Source organism: Herpailurus yagouaroundi, unplaced genomic scaffold (assembly GCF_014898765.1).
Source record: "Herpailurus yagouaroundi ecotype Mexico unplaced genomic scaffold, PumYag 166, whole genome shotgun sequence".
NCBI classification, from domain to species: Eukaryota; Metazoa; Chordata; class Mammalia; order Carnivora; family Felidae; genus Herpailurus; species Herpailurus yagouaroundi.
The window spans coordinates 27467725-27484766 of record NW_024412407.1 but is presented as its reverse complement, the minus strand read 5'-3'; the positions used below and the strand labels follow the sequence as shown (position 1 = coordinate 27484766).

General features: G+C 38.2%; 1 protein-coding gene and 1 long non-coding RNA gene across 3 annotated transcripts in view; one reads left to right on the top strand and one right to left on the bottom strand.

The window, feature by feature from the left end:
• LOC121038838 (pyridine nucleotide-disulfide oxidoreductase domain-containing protein 1) overlaps positions 1-10835 on the top strand; it is a 28584-nt gene extending 17749 nt beyond the window's left edge. Inside the window, exons 6-12 of the mRNA XM_040488719.1 lie at positions 373-533; positions 2692-2792; positions 4507-4642; positions 5933-6045; positions 6907-7029; positions 9105-9242; positions 9811-10835. Coding sequence (XP_040344653.1) covers positions 373-533; positions 2692-2792; positions 4507-4642; positions 5933-6045; positions 6907-7029; positions 9105-9242; positions 9811-10059 — 1021 coding nt within the window. The 3' untranslated portion in view covers positions 10060-10835. The remainder of the gene's footprint in view (positions 1-372; positions 534-2691; positions 2793-4506; positions 4643-5932; positions 6046-6906; positions 7030-9104; positions 9243-9810) is intronic.
• The window catches only part of LOC121038842 (uncharacterized), a 51156-nt gene that overhangs the window by 7128 nt on the left and 26986 nt on the right, over positions 1-17042 (bottom strand). Inside the window, exons 4-5 of one of the 2 annotated variants that reach the window (XR_005794530.1) lie at positions 10739-10800; positions 8023-8572 (exon numbers count right to left, since the gene is read on the bottom strand). This is a non-coding gene — a long non-coding RNA (uncharacterized LOC121038842). Of the gene's footprint in view, positions 1-8022; positions 8573-10738; positions 10801-17042 lie in introns of those variants that run through there. The other variant, XR_005794531.1, reaches the window with a different exon arrangement.

Genomic DNA, 17042 nt, shown 5'->3' with positions numbered 1-17042 from the left:
CCATTATTGATTACACTATAACCACATCAACAAAGCACTGCTCACTCCTGGGAACCGTGGGGAACATTGGTATAGTAACTGTTGGAGAAATTGAACCCTTAGAAGTAATGCTTATTGTAATGAAATTTTATTTGATACTCAGTTACACATGCTTGTCATTTTTATGTTCTTTCAAATAAACTGGATAAATTTATTGTTTATTCTACTTTAGCTCTTATTATCCTGAAAGATTATTACATTCTTCCTTATTTCTGTTTGCCTTAAAACACTTTCTTTTACCTTTGGAGAAAATTGTTATTTACAAAAAAAAAAAAGAAAAAAGATTCCTACTCAGACTTCTTAAATTGCCCTGAGTAACTTTATTCCTTTTAGGTATGAAATTGAAGGCTGTGAAGTCATTTGGGCCATTAAAGACAAAGCCATTGGGAATACTTTCTTCGATGCAGGTGCAGCTGAATTCTTGACTTCAAAGCTCATTGCTGAAAAACCAGAGGCTAAAATTGCACATAAAAGAACCAGATATACAACTGAAGGTAAGTATAGCGTCTATTCATTAATTCACAGATGAAACTGTTTCTTAGCTGTATAGAAAAAGGCTATAAGAACATGGAGTAAAAATACTACAGTTGAGAGACAGATACATAGATAATATTTATTTCCTGTCTCCATACACAAGATTTAGACTTTCAAGGATTTTTTTTTTCAAAGTTTATTTATTTTGAGAGGGAGAGAGCACGGATGGGGCAGGGCAGAGAGAAATAGGGAAGGAGAGAGAGAGAAAGGGAATCCCAAACAGGCTCTGGCTGTGAGTGCAGAGCCCAGTGCAGGACTCAAGCCCACAAACCCTGAGATTATGACCTGAGACAGAACCAAAAGTTGGATGCCTAACCAACTGAGCCATCTAGGAGCTCCTATCCAGGACTTTTTTTTTTTAATGAAAACTGTGTGTAATTAAGACTGGAAATTTAAAGTGAATTAAATAAACCAGCCCATCTGCATCTTTGCAAACAGGTGGTACAACTGGACAGCACCTTAGGTAATTTTACAAAAAAAAAAAAACAAAACGCAATGAGTTAAAAAGGAAATACAAACCTAGATTTTTATTTAAGAGGCTTTTTAAAATTTTTAACTTTTGGCTTATAAAATTCAAAAAATTCTGTAAGTGTTGAGGGTGCTAAAAGTTGACAAAATGTTTAAAAACTGTTGGCTAATTGTTTAATTGAATTATAAGTCACATATATTAGTTTCAGATGTACAATAGTGATTCAGTATTTTTATACATTATGACGTGATCACCTCTGTAGGTTTAGTTACCGTTTGTCACTGTACCAAGTTATTACAGTATTGACTGTATTTCCTATGGTGTACTTTATATCCGCATGACTTATAACTGGAAGTTCATACTTCTTAATCCTGTTCACCTGTTTATCCTGTGCACCAGTTCCCTCCCCTGTGGCAACCACCAGTTTATTCTCTATATCTGAGTCTGCTTCTGCTGTGTTTTGAGGTTTTTTTTTAATTATTTTTCTAGTTTAACTTGCCTGCATTTATTGTAAAATTTTTATTGAAGTATAATTAACATACAGTGTTCTATTATTTTCAGGTATACAGTAAAATGATTCAACAATTCTATACATTACTCTGCTCATCATGATAAGTACACTCTTAATCCCCCTTGTTCCACACACATCCCTTCACCCACTTCCCCTCTGGCAACCCCCCATTCTCAGTTTTTTAGTGGGTTTTTTTGAGTCTCCTTTTTCTTTGTTTCCTAAATTCTACGTATGAGTGAAATCATACGGTACTTGTCCTTCTCTGAGTTATTTCACTTAGCAGAATCTCCTCTAGGTCCATCCATGTTGCAGATGGTAAGATCTCATTCTTTTTCCTGGTGGAGTAATATTCCATTGTGTGTATGTGTGTGTACACATACACATGTACACCACATCTTCTTTATCCATAAGTCTGTCAGTGGACACTTGAGTTGATTCCTTATCTTGGTTGTAAATTATGCAAGGGGAACATACATCTTTTTGAATTAGTGTTTTCATTTCCTTTGTGTAAATTCCCAGTACTGGAGTTACCAGATCATGTGGTAATTCTGATAATTTTTTGAGGAACCTCCATACTGTTTTTCATAGTGGCTGTACCAATTTGGATTCCCACCAACCGTGCACGAGGTGTCTTGTTTCTCTACATCCTTGCCAACACTTGTAATTTCTTGCTTTTTGATTCTAGCCATTCTGGCAGGTGTAAGGTGATCTATCTCATTGTAGTTTTGATTTGTACTTCTCTGACTAGTGATTTTGAACACTTTTTTATGTCCTTGTTAGCCATCTGTATGTCTTTGGAAAAATGTCTGTTCAGGTCCTCAGCCTGCTTTTTATTTTGGTTGTATTTGTGTTACCCAGTTGTAGCAGTTCTTTATACATTTTGGATATCAACCTTTTATCAGATCTCACCCTTCATATTGACCGTGTATTTAGTATGGTTTATATTCAACACTTGATTGAAAAATTACCTGTTCTGTAGCTCTATATCACAAAATATTAAAACAATCAATACAGATAAGTTAGTTTATGCTATATATGAGAATCATGACATTGCCTAAAAGCTTGAGAACACAAGTATACTTCTCTGCCTGGAAGTTTTTATATCATTTGAATTTTGAATTGAGTTTTATCTTTTCAGGAAGAAAAAAGGAAGCACAAACCAAAGGTAGTGCTGGCAATATGGGCAGTGCCTTGGGACCTGATTGGCATGAAGGCTTGAATCTTAAAGGAACAAAAGAGGTATGTGTTCATACACTAATTAAACATGTGTAGATGGAATTTTAAATTCTTGAACCATTCGTTGAAGACTGGTTACAAATATAGTCCAACAACTGCTAGGTCAGTTAAAATCCATAGTGCTAGGATAAAACCAATAGCAGCTGGCCCAGTTCCTTACCTTAAGAGATAAGTGGATATTTAATTCATCAAAAACTGACTGTTCAGAGTGGCCAAAATGAACAAATCAGGAGACTATAGATGCTGGAGAGGATGTGGAGAAACGGGAACCCTCTTGCACTGTTGGTGGGAATGCAAACTGGTGTAGCCGCTCTGGAAAATAGTGTGGAGGTTCCTCAAAAAATTAAAAATACACCTACCCTATGACCCAGCAGTAGCACTGCTAGGAATTTACCCAAGGGATACAGGAGTACTGATGCATAGGGGCACTTGTACCCCAATGTTTATAGCAGCACTCTCAACAGTGGCCGAATTATGGAAAGAGCCTAAATGTCCATCAACTGATGAATGGATAAAGAAATTGTGGTTTATATACACAATGGAGTACTACGTGGCAATAAGAAAGAATGAAATATGGCCCTTTGTAGCAACGTGGATGGAACTGGAGTGTTACGCTAAGTGAAGTAAGCCATACAGGGAAAGACAGATACCATGTTTTCACTCTTATGTGGATCCTGAGAAACTTAACAGAAACCCATGGGGGAGGGGAAGAAAAAAAAAAAAAAGAGGTTAGAGTGGGAGAGAGCCAAAGCATAAGAGACTGTTAAAAACTGAAAACAAACTGAGGGTTGATGGGGGGTGGGAGTGAGGGGAGGGTGAGTGATGGGTACTGAAGAGGGCCTCTTTTGGGATGAGCACTGGGTATTGTATGGAAACCAATGTGACAATAAATTTCACATATTAAAAACAAACAAACAGTTGCCCTTCTTTTTAATTCTCCAGGCACAGAGATTTCTACAGTGAATATACCTGTCCTATTTTAAATTAATCTTTTCTTAAAGGTCACCTCCTATGCATTATAATATTTTACAGGTTATTTGATAAATTCTAAATACACATTTAATACCTTAATTGGATAAGATGATTTGCTTTTACTCATTTTATTAGGTATTTGTTTTTAAACAATTGCTAAAAGGCTATGATATGTAAATACTGTAAGAAGCATACACGGAGTTCTTACTACTTTGTATGATTTCAGCCTCAGGTAGTTTGGAGAGGAGCTGGCTTCATGTTATACCTCATTTTTGTGATAGAAATTATGCAAAATCAGTTCTTCTGCACCTTCAGATTCTAAGTTTAGTAGTATTTTTAAACTGAGCAGCAGTTTGGTTCAGTGAACATTATCTCCTACATACTTGGTACTTTACTGAGGTTCTGGGATATAATAGTAAATCAACATAGATCTGCCCTCAAGAGGGTTTTATAGTTCTCTAACAGTTGAAATTTTTAGAAAATATATTTGTAATTATCAGTGAGGCTTATCTTAAAAAGCATCCCTTGGTGTTACCTATCAGTGCAACTACTTGTTCTCTTAAGTCTAAATGGATTTCTTCTTACTGCCTTCACAAACAGAAATCGAGATTATATGGGGGCATCCAGGTGTTTTCATTTATATTTTCCATATGTTTCTACAAGTGTATTGTAATTTTTTTTTTTATCAGTAACCCAAATCAGTCTTTTGCGAAGTATTATTTATGGTAACCATTGTTTATTTTAGTTTTCTCGTAAGATTCACATTGAAACTATGTGTGAAGTAAAGAAAATCTACCTTCAGGAAGAATTTAGAATTTCGAGGAAAAAGTCCTTGCCTTTTCCGAGAGACCATCATAATCAGCCAGTCACAACTGATAAAGGTAAGTAATTAAGAAAAAATGTAATAACCAGTAATTGAAAAGGAGGAAACTTAAACATGAGGGGCATCTGGATGGCTCAATCCATTAAGTGTGTGACTTCAGCTCAGGTCATGATCTCACAGTTTGTGAGTTCGAGCCCCACTTCAGGCTCTGTGCTGACATCTCAGAGCCTGGAGCCCACTTTGGATTCAGTGTCTCCCTCTCTCTCTGCCCCTCCCCCACTCATGCTGTGTCTCTTCTTCAAAAATAAACTTAAAAAAAAAACATGAAATCATTACTTAATGTAAGTCATTTCCTTTTCACTACTTAATCTTCAAGTTTCCTAATAATTGATATAGTGAGCATCACATTTTACATGGCATTCATGGTGTTTTGCCCACCACAACTCTGTGAGTCAAATGGAATACCTTGCAGATCAAAAAGAAACTAAAAAAACCTTTATGCTTTCAGAGATGAAGTGACTTCCCCCAAATCAGTTTGAAAATCTGTAATTTGGGACTAATTCCTGTTCCACATCTCCTGTGAGACCTACCACTATTTGAAGAAATACACTCAAACTAGTGTGTAATATTCCATTGTTTTGAATTCTTTGAATTTTTCCACGGGAAGAGTTAATGTTACAGTTTGACTAAGAACAGTAAGGGAAAACATTGAAAAATGAGTAATGTAGTTGGGCTAAACTCTCTGGAGTATATAATGTATTAATATTTTTAGATAAATAATTTATAAAGTGATTATCAATTTAAATTTACTTTGTTAGAAAAGGTCTAGGTCTAAATTTGAAGGGAAAATGTTTAGAATGCTGTAATGTTATAAGTATACCCAAAACAAGGAGATAATGTTGATTGTATTATAATTGTTTTAGTAAATGTGCCTTATAAAAGTTATTAAGCAGTGTTGTTTTATTTTTTTTTTTATTTAAAAAAAATTTTTTTTTTTCTTTCAACGTTTTTATTTTTTTATTTTTGGGACAGAGAGAGACAGAGCATGAACGGGGGAGGGGCAGAGAGAGAGGGAGACACAGAATCGGAAACAGGCTCCAGGCTCTGAGCCATCAACCCAGAGCCCGACGCGGGGCTCGAACTCACGGACCGCGAGATCGTGACCTGGCTGAAATCGGACGCTTAACCGACTACGCCACCCAGGCGCCCCAAGCAGTGTTGTTTTAAAGTACTCTCCTGCCGTTTTCTTTCACCCTTTATTCTAGGTATTATAGTCACATAATGCTATGGATAACTTGTGGTGATTATATTGGAGAATAAAGGTTTTGTTTATTTTGTTTTGTTTTAGAGGTATGGCCTGTATATGTGGAATTGACCAGTGAAAAGATATACGGCTGTGATTTCATTGTCAGTGCTACAGGAGTTACACCAAATATAGAACCTTTTCTCTGTGGCAACAATGTAAGGTGAAGTTTTTTTTGTTTTTTTTTTTTTGTCCTGCTGTGAATATTTTTATATTTTTTTTAATGTTTGTTTATTTTTGAGCGAGACAGAGAAAGAGTATGAGCAGAGGGAGGGGCAGAGAGAAAGGGAGACAGAAACCAGGGGAGGCTCCAGGCTCTGAACAAGCTGTCAGCACACAGCCTGACACGGGGCTCAAACTCACAAACTGTGAGATCATGACCTGAGCTAAAGTCGGATGCTTAACCGACTGAGCCACCCAGGTGCCTCATGCTGTGAATATTTTTAAAGTACTGTATGAAATTTAACTTTCAAGCATAAATAACTGTTCCTTGCTTTAGTGTAAAACTGTAACTTATGGAAGGTGAAAACAATTTAGATCATATTCATGTTTGGATTTGCAGTATTTCTTATTGCGTAAAGTCCTTAAGCTGCTAACATCCCAGCATAAATGTCATCATTGATGGGACATAATGCATAGTTCATTTTTCTAAAGGTTGGTAAGAGACTGACACCTATGGATTCTTACAAGTGATTCTTTTGGAGAAATGCCAAAATGCTAAATGCCTTTTAGCATTTTAAAGCTCACAAAACTGGAATATTGTAATTATGAGTGGGGTAGTCACGGTTACTGAGTGTTCCTGATGTTGAAAGTCTAAAAATTTTTGAGTTGGTCTGTCTTAGTAGCATTTTGATCCCCTAGAAATTGAGCTGAGTTATCTAAACTTACAGCTATTATTTACTTTCTCATTAAAGATCAGCATACCAAGGTGTACAAATGTGACTTGTTCTTTTACTTTAGAATGACAAAGCCATCTTTCACTTTTCTTCCCATGTGTTCTCATAAGGAACATTGTTTAGTTTGATCTAGGCGAAGATGGTGGCCTGAAAGTGGATGATCACATGCACACGTCTCTCTCTGATATCTATGCTGCAGGTGACATCTGCACTGCGTCATGGCAGCCCAGCCCAGTGTGGCAGCAGGTAAGCCAGCATCCAGGATCACATCTTCGTATCAGAGATTCCATCCGACGGTAAAGGAGTTGCTACCAGCAAATCTAAATACCTGGTTTTCCAACTTTTTTTACTTTAAGAAGCTGTCATAGAGTTTTTTGTGACAATTAAAGAATTTTCCCTTTTGGTAAGTTATTATATAGTGATGGAACACTAGTTTATCAGCCCTGTCCAGTGGAACTTTATGCGATGACAGAAATGTTCTGTACCTTTGCAGTGTCCAGTCAGGTAGTCACTACGTATCTCTATTGAGCACTTGAGTTTAAATAGCTACATGTATCTAGTGTCTGCCAGACTGGACAGCACAGCTTTAGATTAATAATTACTGAGGTATAAACCATGTAGATAAATGATGACCCTATTCTGTCCCTGTGAGAACTGTGACTGAAAAAATTTCCTATAGTAAACAGCCTTCCTCAGCTGAACACCTCCATTGAACTGGGCATAGACTTCCTCCTAATGGTGGAGGAGAAATCCTTGAGGAAGATACTCAGACCGTGGTCATAGGTGAGGTGGTCTCAGGGGGAGGAGAGACACAGTAGATGTTACAGATAAAAGACCCAGGCAACACTCCGTGTGAGACCAGCTCCACAGGTAGGGATATTACTCCTTCAGATCAACCATGGAGTGTGAAGTAGCAGAAGAGCTAGATGTATTTTAAGAGGCAGCTTCATTACTTTGTGTGTTTTTACCTACAGCAGAGCTGACAATCATATAAAAGTGCTTTTAGCCTAGGGGCGCCTGGGTGGTATAGTCAGTTAAGCGTCAGACTCAGCTCAGGTCATGATCTCACGGTTCGTGAGTTTTTAGCCCTGCATCAGGCTCTGTGCTGACAGCTGGGAGCCTGGAGCCTGCTTTGGATTTTGTGTCTCCCTCTCTGTCTGCACACCCTCCACTCATGCTTTGTCTCTGTCCTCAAAAAATAAATGTTAAAAAAATTTTTTTTTAATTTTTTTTTTTTTTAAAGAGTGCTAGCTTGTTTTCAGTTTTCTCTGTAATCATTCTCTTTCACTTCTGTGACAGATCTGTCATAAACTCTGAGTTTGTGGGATTTTTTTTAACGCTTTTAAACCGTTTAGGATAAATTACATCCTTAATGGGTGTCATAAACTCTGGTATAATCCGTGCCCAAAAATGACAAGTGTCTCTTGAGTGAATCTAATAGACCCTGTCTCAGTAAATAATAAGTACACTAATTAATTTGTTTTACACAGTCCGAGACACAGACTGAAGGGACCTTGAAGCTGGTATACATTGTTTATGTTTATAGAGGAGACTGAATTAAAAAAAAAAATCTATCAGAAATGATTGTGGTATTAGTTTTGCACACAAAAGGACATTACTAATTGCTTAGTGTAGGCTAACTTATTTAAATCTCTTAATAGCCATTGAATAGGTGGTATACATTTTTGTTTCAGGTGAAGAAACTGAGGCTCAGTTAAATATGTAGAAGAGTTGGTATTTAAATCTCTTGACTTCCAAGGCCAGTGTTCTATGCAGGATCACTGATAACCTAAGGGAAGAATTTAAAATGAATTCCCAGCATTGGTTGCTGAAATCTGGTATCATTTCTTGAGGCTGTTAGGACAGCAACTAATATATCGATCTGCCTGACCACTGAGGTTTTATTGCATGAGAAGCCTTAACTATATAGCACCAAAATCTAAGGATTAGGAAAAGGAATGAATTTTTCAATGATCATTTCTCATCTCTATTTATGCTGATGATAAACTTACTCTGTGAGAGGAGACCAGTTAATTAGTATTATTCTTCCCTGGTGTACCCTGAAATGTTTTAGTTGTTATAGTTTATTGAAACATACAGAGTTGGTATCATCCTTTAATTTTAGAATTCTCAAATAGCAGTATCAGTTTTGGTTAGTGTGGAATGGTGATTGCTTCTATGGCAAAGACAATCCAACTGGTCATCTGGCTAGTTAGATCTAACCAGTCTCAAGGACTCTCGATATTGAAGCCCTTTAAGCAATTTTGTAAGGTTAAGGTGCTAGCATTTTTTAAGTATGGACAATGAACATTATATTTCAGATGAGGCTGTGGACCCAGGCTAGACAGATGGGGTGGTACGCAGCCAAGTGCATGGCCGCAGCTACTTTAGGACAATCTACTGACATGGACTTCAGCTTTGAACTTTTTGCTCACGTAACAAAATTCTTTAACTATAAGGTAAGATAAACAAAGTAGTGCCTTTTTCTGCTTGTTAGCCTTTAATTATGTAATTTTATCATTTAAGTAAATATATGGTTTTAGTCATTTTACAAAAAATGACATCTCATTTCTTGCAAATCAGTACCTGGTATTACTGCTGGTCTTAATTCCTAATCACCACCTACCTTCCTACGATACTATTTTATAGTTAAAGGTGGGGGTGGGGGGCATCTCTTCTAGACTTACTCCCTGTTGGTGCATTTCTGCATTTCATTTGAGATCCATCCTTGCCTTGTAAGGGGAACTAATAGCTGTCATACTCAAGAATGAACCAGGTACTCTGCCATACTTATTTTACTCCGCGGCAAGTTTTTTCTTGATAATTTACTGATAAAAGGAGATTAAATCATGACTCTAAGCTAATGTAGTCCAGATCCTGCATATTTGCTAATTCACTAGATATTTTTAATGTTCATATATAGATTGTGTGTTAGTGTCATCTGCATAATAAATGCAGTGCTATTCTAGCATAACACAGTGTAACTACATACCGTGTTTCCTTTTTGTACTTTATCCCTGCGTTTAGGTTGTATTGCTGGGAAAATACAATGCACAGGGCTTAGGTTCAGATCATGAATTAATGCTGAGATGTACCAAAGGACAAGAATACGTCAAAGTCGTCATGCAGAATGGGCGCATGATGGGAGCTGTCTTAATTGGTGAAACTGACTTAGAAGAAACATTTGAAAACTTAATTTTAAATCAAATGGATCTTTCATCATATGGAGAAGATCTGCTAGATCCCAATATTGATTTAGAAGATTATTTTGATTAATAAAAGCATTTCAAGAGCTACATAATGTTCCAAATAATACAAAGTCACAATAAGGTAAAATTTAATAGAAGTGATAATGATTTCAGTGGCAAAGTTTTAAAATATATTTTTTCTAACTTAAAACCTAGCACTTAATGTAAATTTAAGTTATTCATTTCTAATTTAGCTTTGGGGCAGATTCAGCTAGGTTGTGATCTACTTAGCCAACAACTTGGCCTGGTACACCAGAATCATTCTGATTGAAATGTTAGAGAGGGCTGTGGTTTCAAGAGGCTTATAGTTTGGTTTTACTTCTAGAAATGTAGCAATAGCTTACTTACTAATATCATTTGTATTGATACTTTATTCCTTTTGCATTTGGATTCCACAGCTGTTAAGAGCTGAAATCACCCCCTTTGTAATAAGCCTATATAAAATATTCCACGTGATAACACTGCTATCAACAGTTAGTTATGTAAAAATAATACGAGTTTATGTGAACTTTAGTTTACATTTTTCTCATTTTATACTGTCAATTTTTATAAATCATGATCTCAAGCATTCAAGCCTTCAATATTAATGAAATTGTCTTAAACTACAAAATAATGGTGTATATGTACATAAAATGTTTTCTTGGAAAATTCGGAAACACTTCTTTTCTTAGATTGCTGAAGCATGTTTGCAGACTTTTGGAAGTTACCTGAATTGTTTTCTTTCCTCTTTATCAGCTCCTTTAGCATGATACGTTTGAAGTGATTCAGTCTACAAACAAAAACAAACACTTTGGTAAAAACTCAGCTGTTGCATTTTCTCTTCAGATTAATAGTCCCCCTGGGTCCTTCTATATCGGTTAGCTCTTAAGTGTCAGTGGCCTAGTTTTTTTTGTCTTCAAATATCTACTCAAATATGAGCCCTATCTTGAAGGGATATGTTGTCTGAGAAACCCTAAATCTATGGACCCAGTGGTACACAGCATGGCTTCACAGGCTTGAGAGTATTGGTTCCACCTTTGCTGCGCAGGCAGATTTCTCAACCAGTGTTGATCACAGCCGGTATTGTGAACAAGTCCTCTGCCTACTTCAGGATCTTGATTAGATCTCTGCAGTATGCTGTTAGATGTTTCATCTTTCACATGCTGTAATGAAATAGGCAACTGGGATTTGGGAATTACAAGGACAGGCTATTCTAGTTATTAAACTGGCTTAAAATGAGTCCTCAACATGAGCCACCCTAAACACTGATTTGTTAATTTGTTCTGAACTAAAATTAGGATATTCCTCAAGTCTGTCACTAAACTGTTATAGTCTCTGTAAGACATTGTTGAATTTACAGAGATGTAAAGAAAAGAACCTGGTTACCAGAAGGCCTTTGGATATGCTCTAGGAACCAGAGTGTCTGCCAGACATGATTGAGAGATACTTAGAATCAGCCTATTGTTCATATTTACCTGATTTGTGCTCATTACACAATATTCTGGAAACTGTGGCTTCCTAGGTACACTGTTTAGAGACAAGAATGTCCTCATCATCAGATATTCCTAATTATTGATTCTAGTACCCTGATTTTATATCAGACTCTTGTTAACTGGTGAGTATAGCACAGCATAAGAAACTCAGAAGTTTCTCTGGCTGCAAATTTAAGACCATAGTTACCTTCACCCACCAGGTGTCAGAACTCTGTGAGGGGGAACTGGTTAGTCCAGCTCTTCAGATACAATAAACATGCAGGAAGAAAAAAAGTTCAACTACAGCACCCAAACACTGCTATGTATATTAGTGTCTTATGAGTGATTAGCCATTACCTGATTCAAAAATAATTCACTCTTTTGCATGGAATTTCTCTTTCCAATCAGCCACTATAAACTCTTAGAGATTAGCCTTTTCTTAAATAGCATTTCTATTCAGAGGTATTTAAACTTTTCCCTTCATTTCTTAAAAATTTAACATGCCCTTAGTACAGCAATATAGATCCATACACATACCACTTATCCTTTTATCCTTTTCTTATTTTACTGTTTTAAAACTGTGTTACTTTTGAATCTAGAAAATGCTGTTCACAGCTTGCTTAATCTTTTAAATCCATTTTGGGATCTAGTATTGCCCCCATGTAGTCCTAGCTATATATATTAGCCTATAAAGATTTAAAAACAATGAACTAGGGAGTGTTCCAGTCCAAGATGGCAACATAGGAAGATCCTGAACTGGGCGCACCAAATCTACACCTGTTTATAGGCAATTCCTCTTGAAGAACTGAGGACTGACTGAACAGCTTCTGTACAATAAAAGATACACCACACGGAGAACAGCAAGAGAGACAGACATGGTAATCCACCGTACCCACCCCTGATGCTGCAAACTGTAGTGTGGAGGATAGTAATGAGGTACCAGGAGCAGATTCATCTACCCTGGGCCACAGAAAATAAAAGCCCTAGCTTAAAAGAGCAACTAGAATATAAAGTAGCCCTTGAACCCTGCTAAAAGGGAGGGGAGCTGCTGCAACTCTCTCTGGGTTGGAAGGTCTAATATGTGCCACAGCTTATGCACCCTCCCACAACCTTGACAGCATAGATGGGAGCAGGGTCCAGGTGTCCTAACCAGCCTGCCACCTCAGTAAGCCCTGACACCAGCCCCAGCTGTCCCACCAAGGCAGCCCCATGGTGGTGCACACCAGGAAGCCCTGGTCGGCGCTCACTATAGCTCCACCTATCTCACCACACTGAGGCAGGCACAAAGCACACTGGAACACTTCAGACCTGCACCACTGTGGTTTCAGACAGCTTTTCAGCACACCCCCAGCTGATGCCTTTTTTCAGCTCCAGCTGCCCTGCCAGGACACCCACACTTGAGCTTCCTTGCAGGGCACCCTCCATACAGAGAACCCTAGAGTGACCCCAGCCTATGCCTATTTCAGCTATAACTGTCCAAGTTGTCCCCTTTACAAAGCACCCAGTGACGTGCCCAGCTAGCAACCCACCTCAGCTCCAACTGCCCCCATCAAAGTACCTTCTGCACATCCCAGAACACCCCAGCTTATACCCACTTAGATTTCAGCCATCCTGTCAGGGTGCCCTCTGCACGGAGAACCCCAGGACTACCCATGGCTTGCGCCCACTTCAGCATTTGCTTTCCTGCCAGGGCACCCCATGCCGAGCCTCAGGACCCACCCCCAGCCCACACCCACTTAATCTACCACTCTTCTACCAGGGCAGCCCCAGCAGGGGGTACACTGCAACCCCCATCCCGTGCCAGACAGCAAAAGTCACCAGATATATACAGTCTACACAGAGGACAACCACACATAAAGACCATTCCTTCAAGTTTAGGAGGAGTAGCTCTTCTGCCTAATTCATAGAAACAAACACAAAGTTAAGCAAAATGAGACAGAGGAATGTGCTCTAAATGAAAGGACAAGACAAAACCTCAGAAAAATTAATGAAATCAAGATAAGCAATATGCTTGAAGAATTTAAAGTAATTGATCATAAAGATGTTCACTGGACTACAGATAAGAGTGGGAGAACTCCATGAGAACTTTAACAAAGAACTGGAAAATAAAAACCAGAGTTGAAGAATACAACTGAAATGAAAACTACATTAGAGGGAATCAAAAGTAGATTAACGATGCAGAAGAATAATCTGGAAGATGGGGTAATGGAAAGCAGCCAAACTGAACAGCAAAGATAAAGATTTATTTTTTTTTCTTAAGTAAAATCTATGCCCAGGGTGAGGCTTGAACTCACAACTCTTTGATGGAGTCGCATGTTCTACCTACTGAACTAGTCAGCTGTCCCCCTCCTGCCACCCGCCCCAAATAAAGAATTTTTAAAAATGAGGATAGGTTGGGGTGCCTGAGTGGCACAGTCGGTTAAGCGTCCGACTTCAGCCAGGTCACGATCTCGCGGTCCGTGAGTTCGAGCCCCGCGCCGGGCTCTGGGCTAATGGCTCAGAGCCTGGAGCCTGTTTCCGATTCTGTGTCTCCCTCTCTCTCTGCCCCTCGCCTGTTCATGCTCTGTCTCTGTCCCAAAAATAAATAAACGTTGAAAAAAAAATTAAAAAAAAAAAATGAGGATAGGTTAAGGGATCGGTTGACAACATCTAGTGAACATTCATATTATAAGGACTCCAGAAGGAGAGAAAGGGGCAGAAATTTATTTGAAGAAATAATAGCTGGAAACTTCCCAACCTAGGGAAAGAACTAGACATCCAGATTCAGGAAGCATTTTAGAGCCCCCTCCTAAGATGAACTCAAGGTCCACACCACAACACATAATTAAAATGTCAAAGGCTAAAGAGAGAATTGTAATAGTAAGAAAGAAGGAAACCCCTTAAAAGCTCTCAGCTGATTTTTCAGCAGAAACTTTGCAGGTCAGAAGAGTGGCATTATACATTCAAAGTGCTGAACAGAAAAAAACAAAAACAAATAAAAAACCCTACAATCAAGAATACCTGACAAGATTATCATTCGGAATTCAAGGAGAGAGAGTTCCCATACAAAAGGTAAAGGAATTCATCACCACTAAACTGGCCTTCCAAGAATGCAAAAGGGACTTCTTTAAATGGAAAAGAAAAAAACATATTAGACATAAGGAAACTATATATAAAAAGATGTAAAACTGGCAATATAAACATAAACCATGGAGAGGGGAGTGAAAAGGAAGTTCATTTCGAATGTGTTATAAATGCCCATGAATTCAGTATAGACTGCTTTATATTTAGGATGCTCTTTATGAACCTCATGCTAACCATAAACCTAAAACCAAATTAGGTTAAAAGAAAAAAAAAAAAGGAAAAAGTACAGTATATGGGATATAGTCAGTGGTATTTTAACAGTGTTGCATGGGGACAGATGGTAGCTACATTTGTGATGGGCACAGCATAACAGAGTTGCTGAATCATTATGTTGTACTTGTAATATTGTGTCAACTACACTCAAAGTGAAAAAAAAGGGGTGCCTGAGTGGCTCAGTAGGTTAAATTAAGTGTCTTGATTTTGGCTCAGGTCCTCATCTCACAGTTCATGAGTTTGAGCCCTGCTTTGGGCTCCTCTCTCCCCCTCCCTCACTCTCTGTCCCTCCCCTACTCATTCTCTCTCTCTCTATCTCTCTCTCTCTGTCAAAATAAATATTAAAAAAAAAAAAAAAAGAAAGAAATGAAATGAGGGGTTGTTGGGCAGCTCAGTTGGTTAAGGGTCCAACTTCAGCTCAGATCATGATTTCATGGTTCGTGAGTTCGAGTCCTGTGTCCGGCTCTGTGCTGACAGCTCAGAGCCTGGACCCTGTTTCAGATTCTCTGTCTACCTCTCTCTCTGCACCTCCCCCCTCACACTCTGTCTCAAAAATAAACATTAAAAACAATTTTTTTAATGAAAAAGAAAAGAGAAAGCCAAATATAACACTACAGAAAGTCAGCAATCACAAGGAAAGCTAGGAACAGAGAAAAGCTACAGAAACACCCAGAAAACAATCAACAGAATGACAGTAAGTATACAGCTATTAATAATTGCTTTAAGTGTAAATGGTCTAGGGGCGCCTGGGTGGCTCAGTCGGTTAAGTGGCCAAAGCAGCCGACTTCAGCTCAGGTCATGATCTCTCAGTCCATGAGTTCGAGCCCCGCGTCGGGTTCTGTGCTGACAGCTGAGAGCCTGGAGCCTGTTTCAGATTCTATGTCTCCCTCTCTCTGACCCTCCCCTGTTCATGCTCTGTCTCTCCCTGTCTCAAAAATAAATAAAACGTTAAAAAAAATTTTTTTTTAATGTAAATGGTCTAAATGTTCCACTCAAAAGACATAGGATGGTGGAATGGATTAAAAAATCAAGACTCTGGGGCGCCTGGGTGGCGCAGTCGGTTAAGCGTCCGACTTCAGCCAGGTCACGATCTCGCGGTCCGTGGGTTCGAGCCCCGCGTCAGGCTCTGGGTTGATGGCTCGGAGCCTGGAGCCTGTTTCCAATTCTGTGTCTCCCTCTCTCTCTGCCCCTCCCCCGTTCATGCTCTGTCTCTCTCTGTCCCAAAAATAAATAAACGTTGAAAAAAAAAATTAAAAAAAAAAAATCAAGACTCATCTATCTGTTGCCCAAGAGACTTGCTTTGGGCCTAAAGACACATACAGACTGAAAGTGAAGGGATGGAAAAACTTATTAGGCAAATGAAAGCAAAAAGAAAAGCGAGAGTAGCAGTTAAACTTTAAAACAGACTGTAACAAGAGTCAAAGAAGGGCATCACATAATAATAAAGGTACCTATCCTATCTATGCACCCAACATACGAATCTAGATACATAAGGCAAACATAAGCAGACAAAGGGAAAAGTTAATGGTAATGTAGTAATGGTAGGGAACTTTAACTCTCCACTTATATCAATGGATAGATCATAAAGGCAGAAAGTCAACAAGGACATTGTCTTTGAACAACACGTTAGACTAGATGCACACAATAGACACATACAGAACATTCCATCCAAAAGAGCAGAATACACATGCTTTCAAGTGCACATGGAGCATTCTCTAGAACAGATAGCATTAGGGGACAAAATAAGTCTAAATAAATTTAAGAAGACTGCATCTTTTCTGAACACAACAGTATGAAACTAGAAGTCAATCTAAAGAAAAAAAATATATACACGTGGAGGGTAAACAACATGCCACTACACAAAAAATGCATGGAGACAAAGGGAAACGGAAACACAATGGTTCAAAATCTTTGGGACACAGCAAAAGCTGTGCTAAGAAATTTATAGCAATAGAAGCCTACCTCAAACAACAAGAAATTTAACCTTACGCCCAAGGGAACTAGAAAAAGAACAAAACCGAAGATAAGTAGAAGGAAGGATATAATGAAGATAAAAGCAGAAGTAAATGAAACAGAGTTTAATAGAAACAAAGATCAAGGAAACCAAGAACTGGTATTTAGAAAAGATAAATGAAATTGATAAACCTTTACCCAGACTCATTGAGAAAAAATAAGACAGGACCCAAATAAAATCAGAAATGAAAGAGAAGTAACAACTGACACC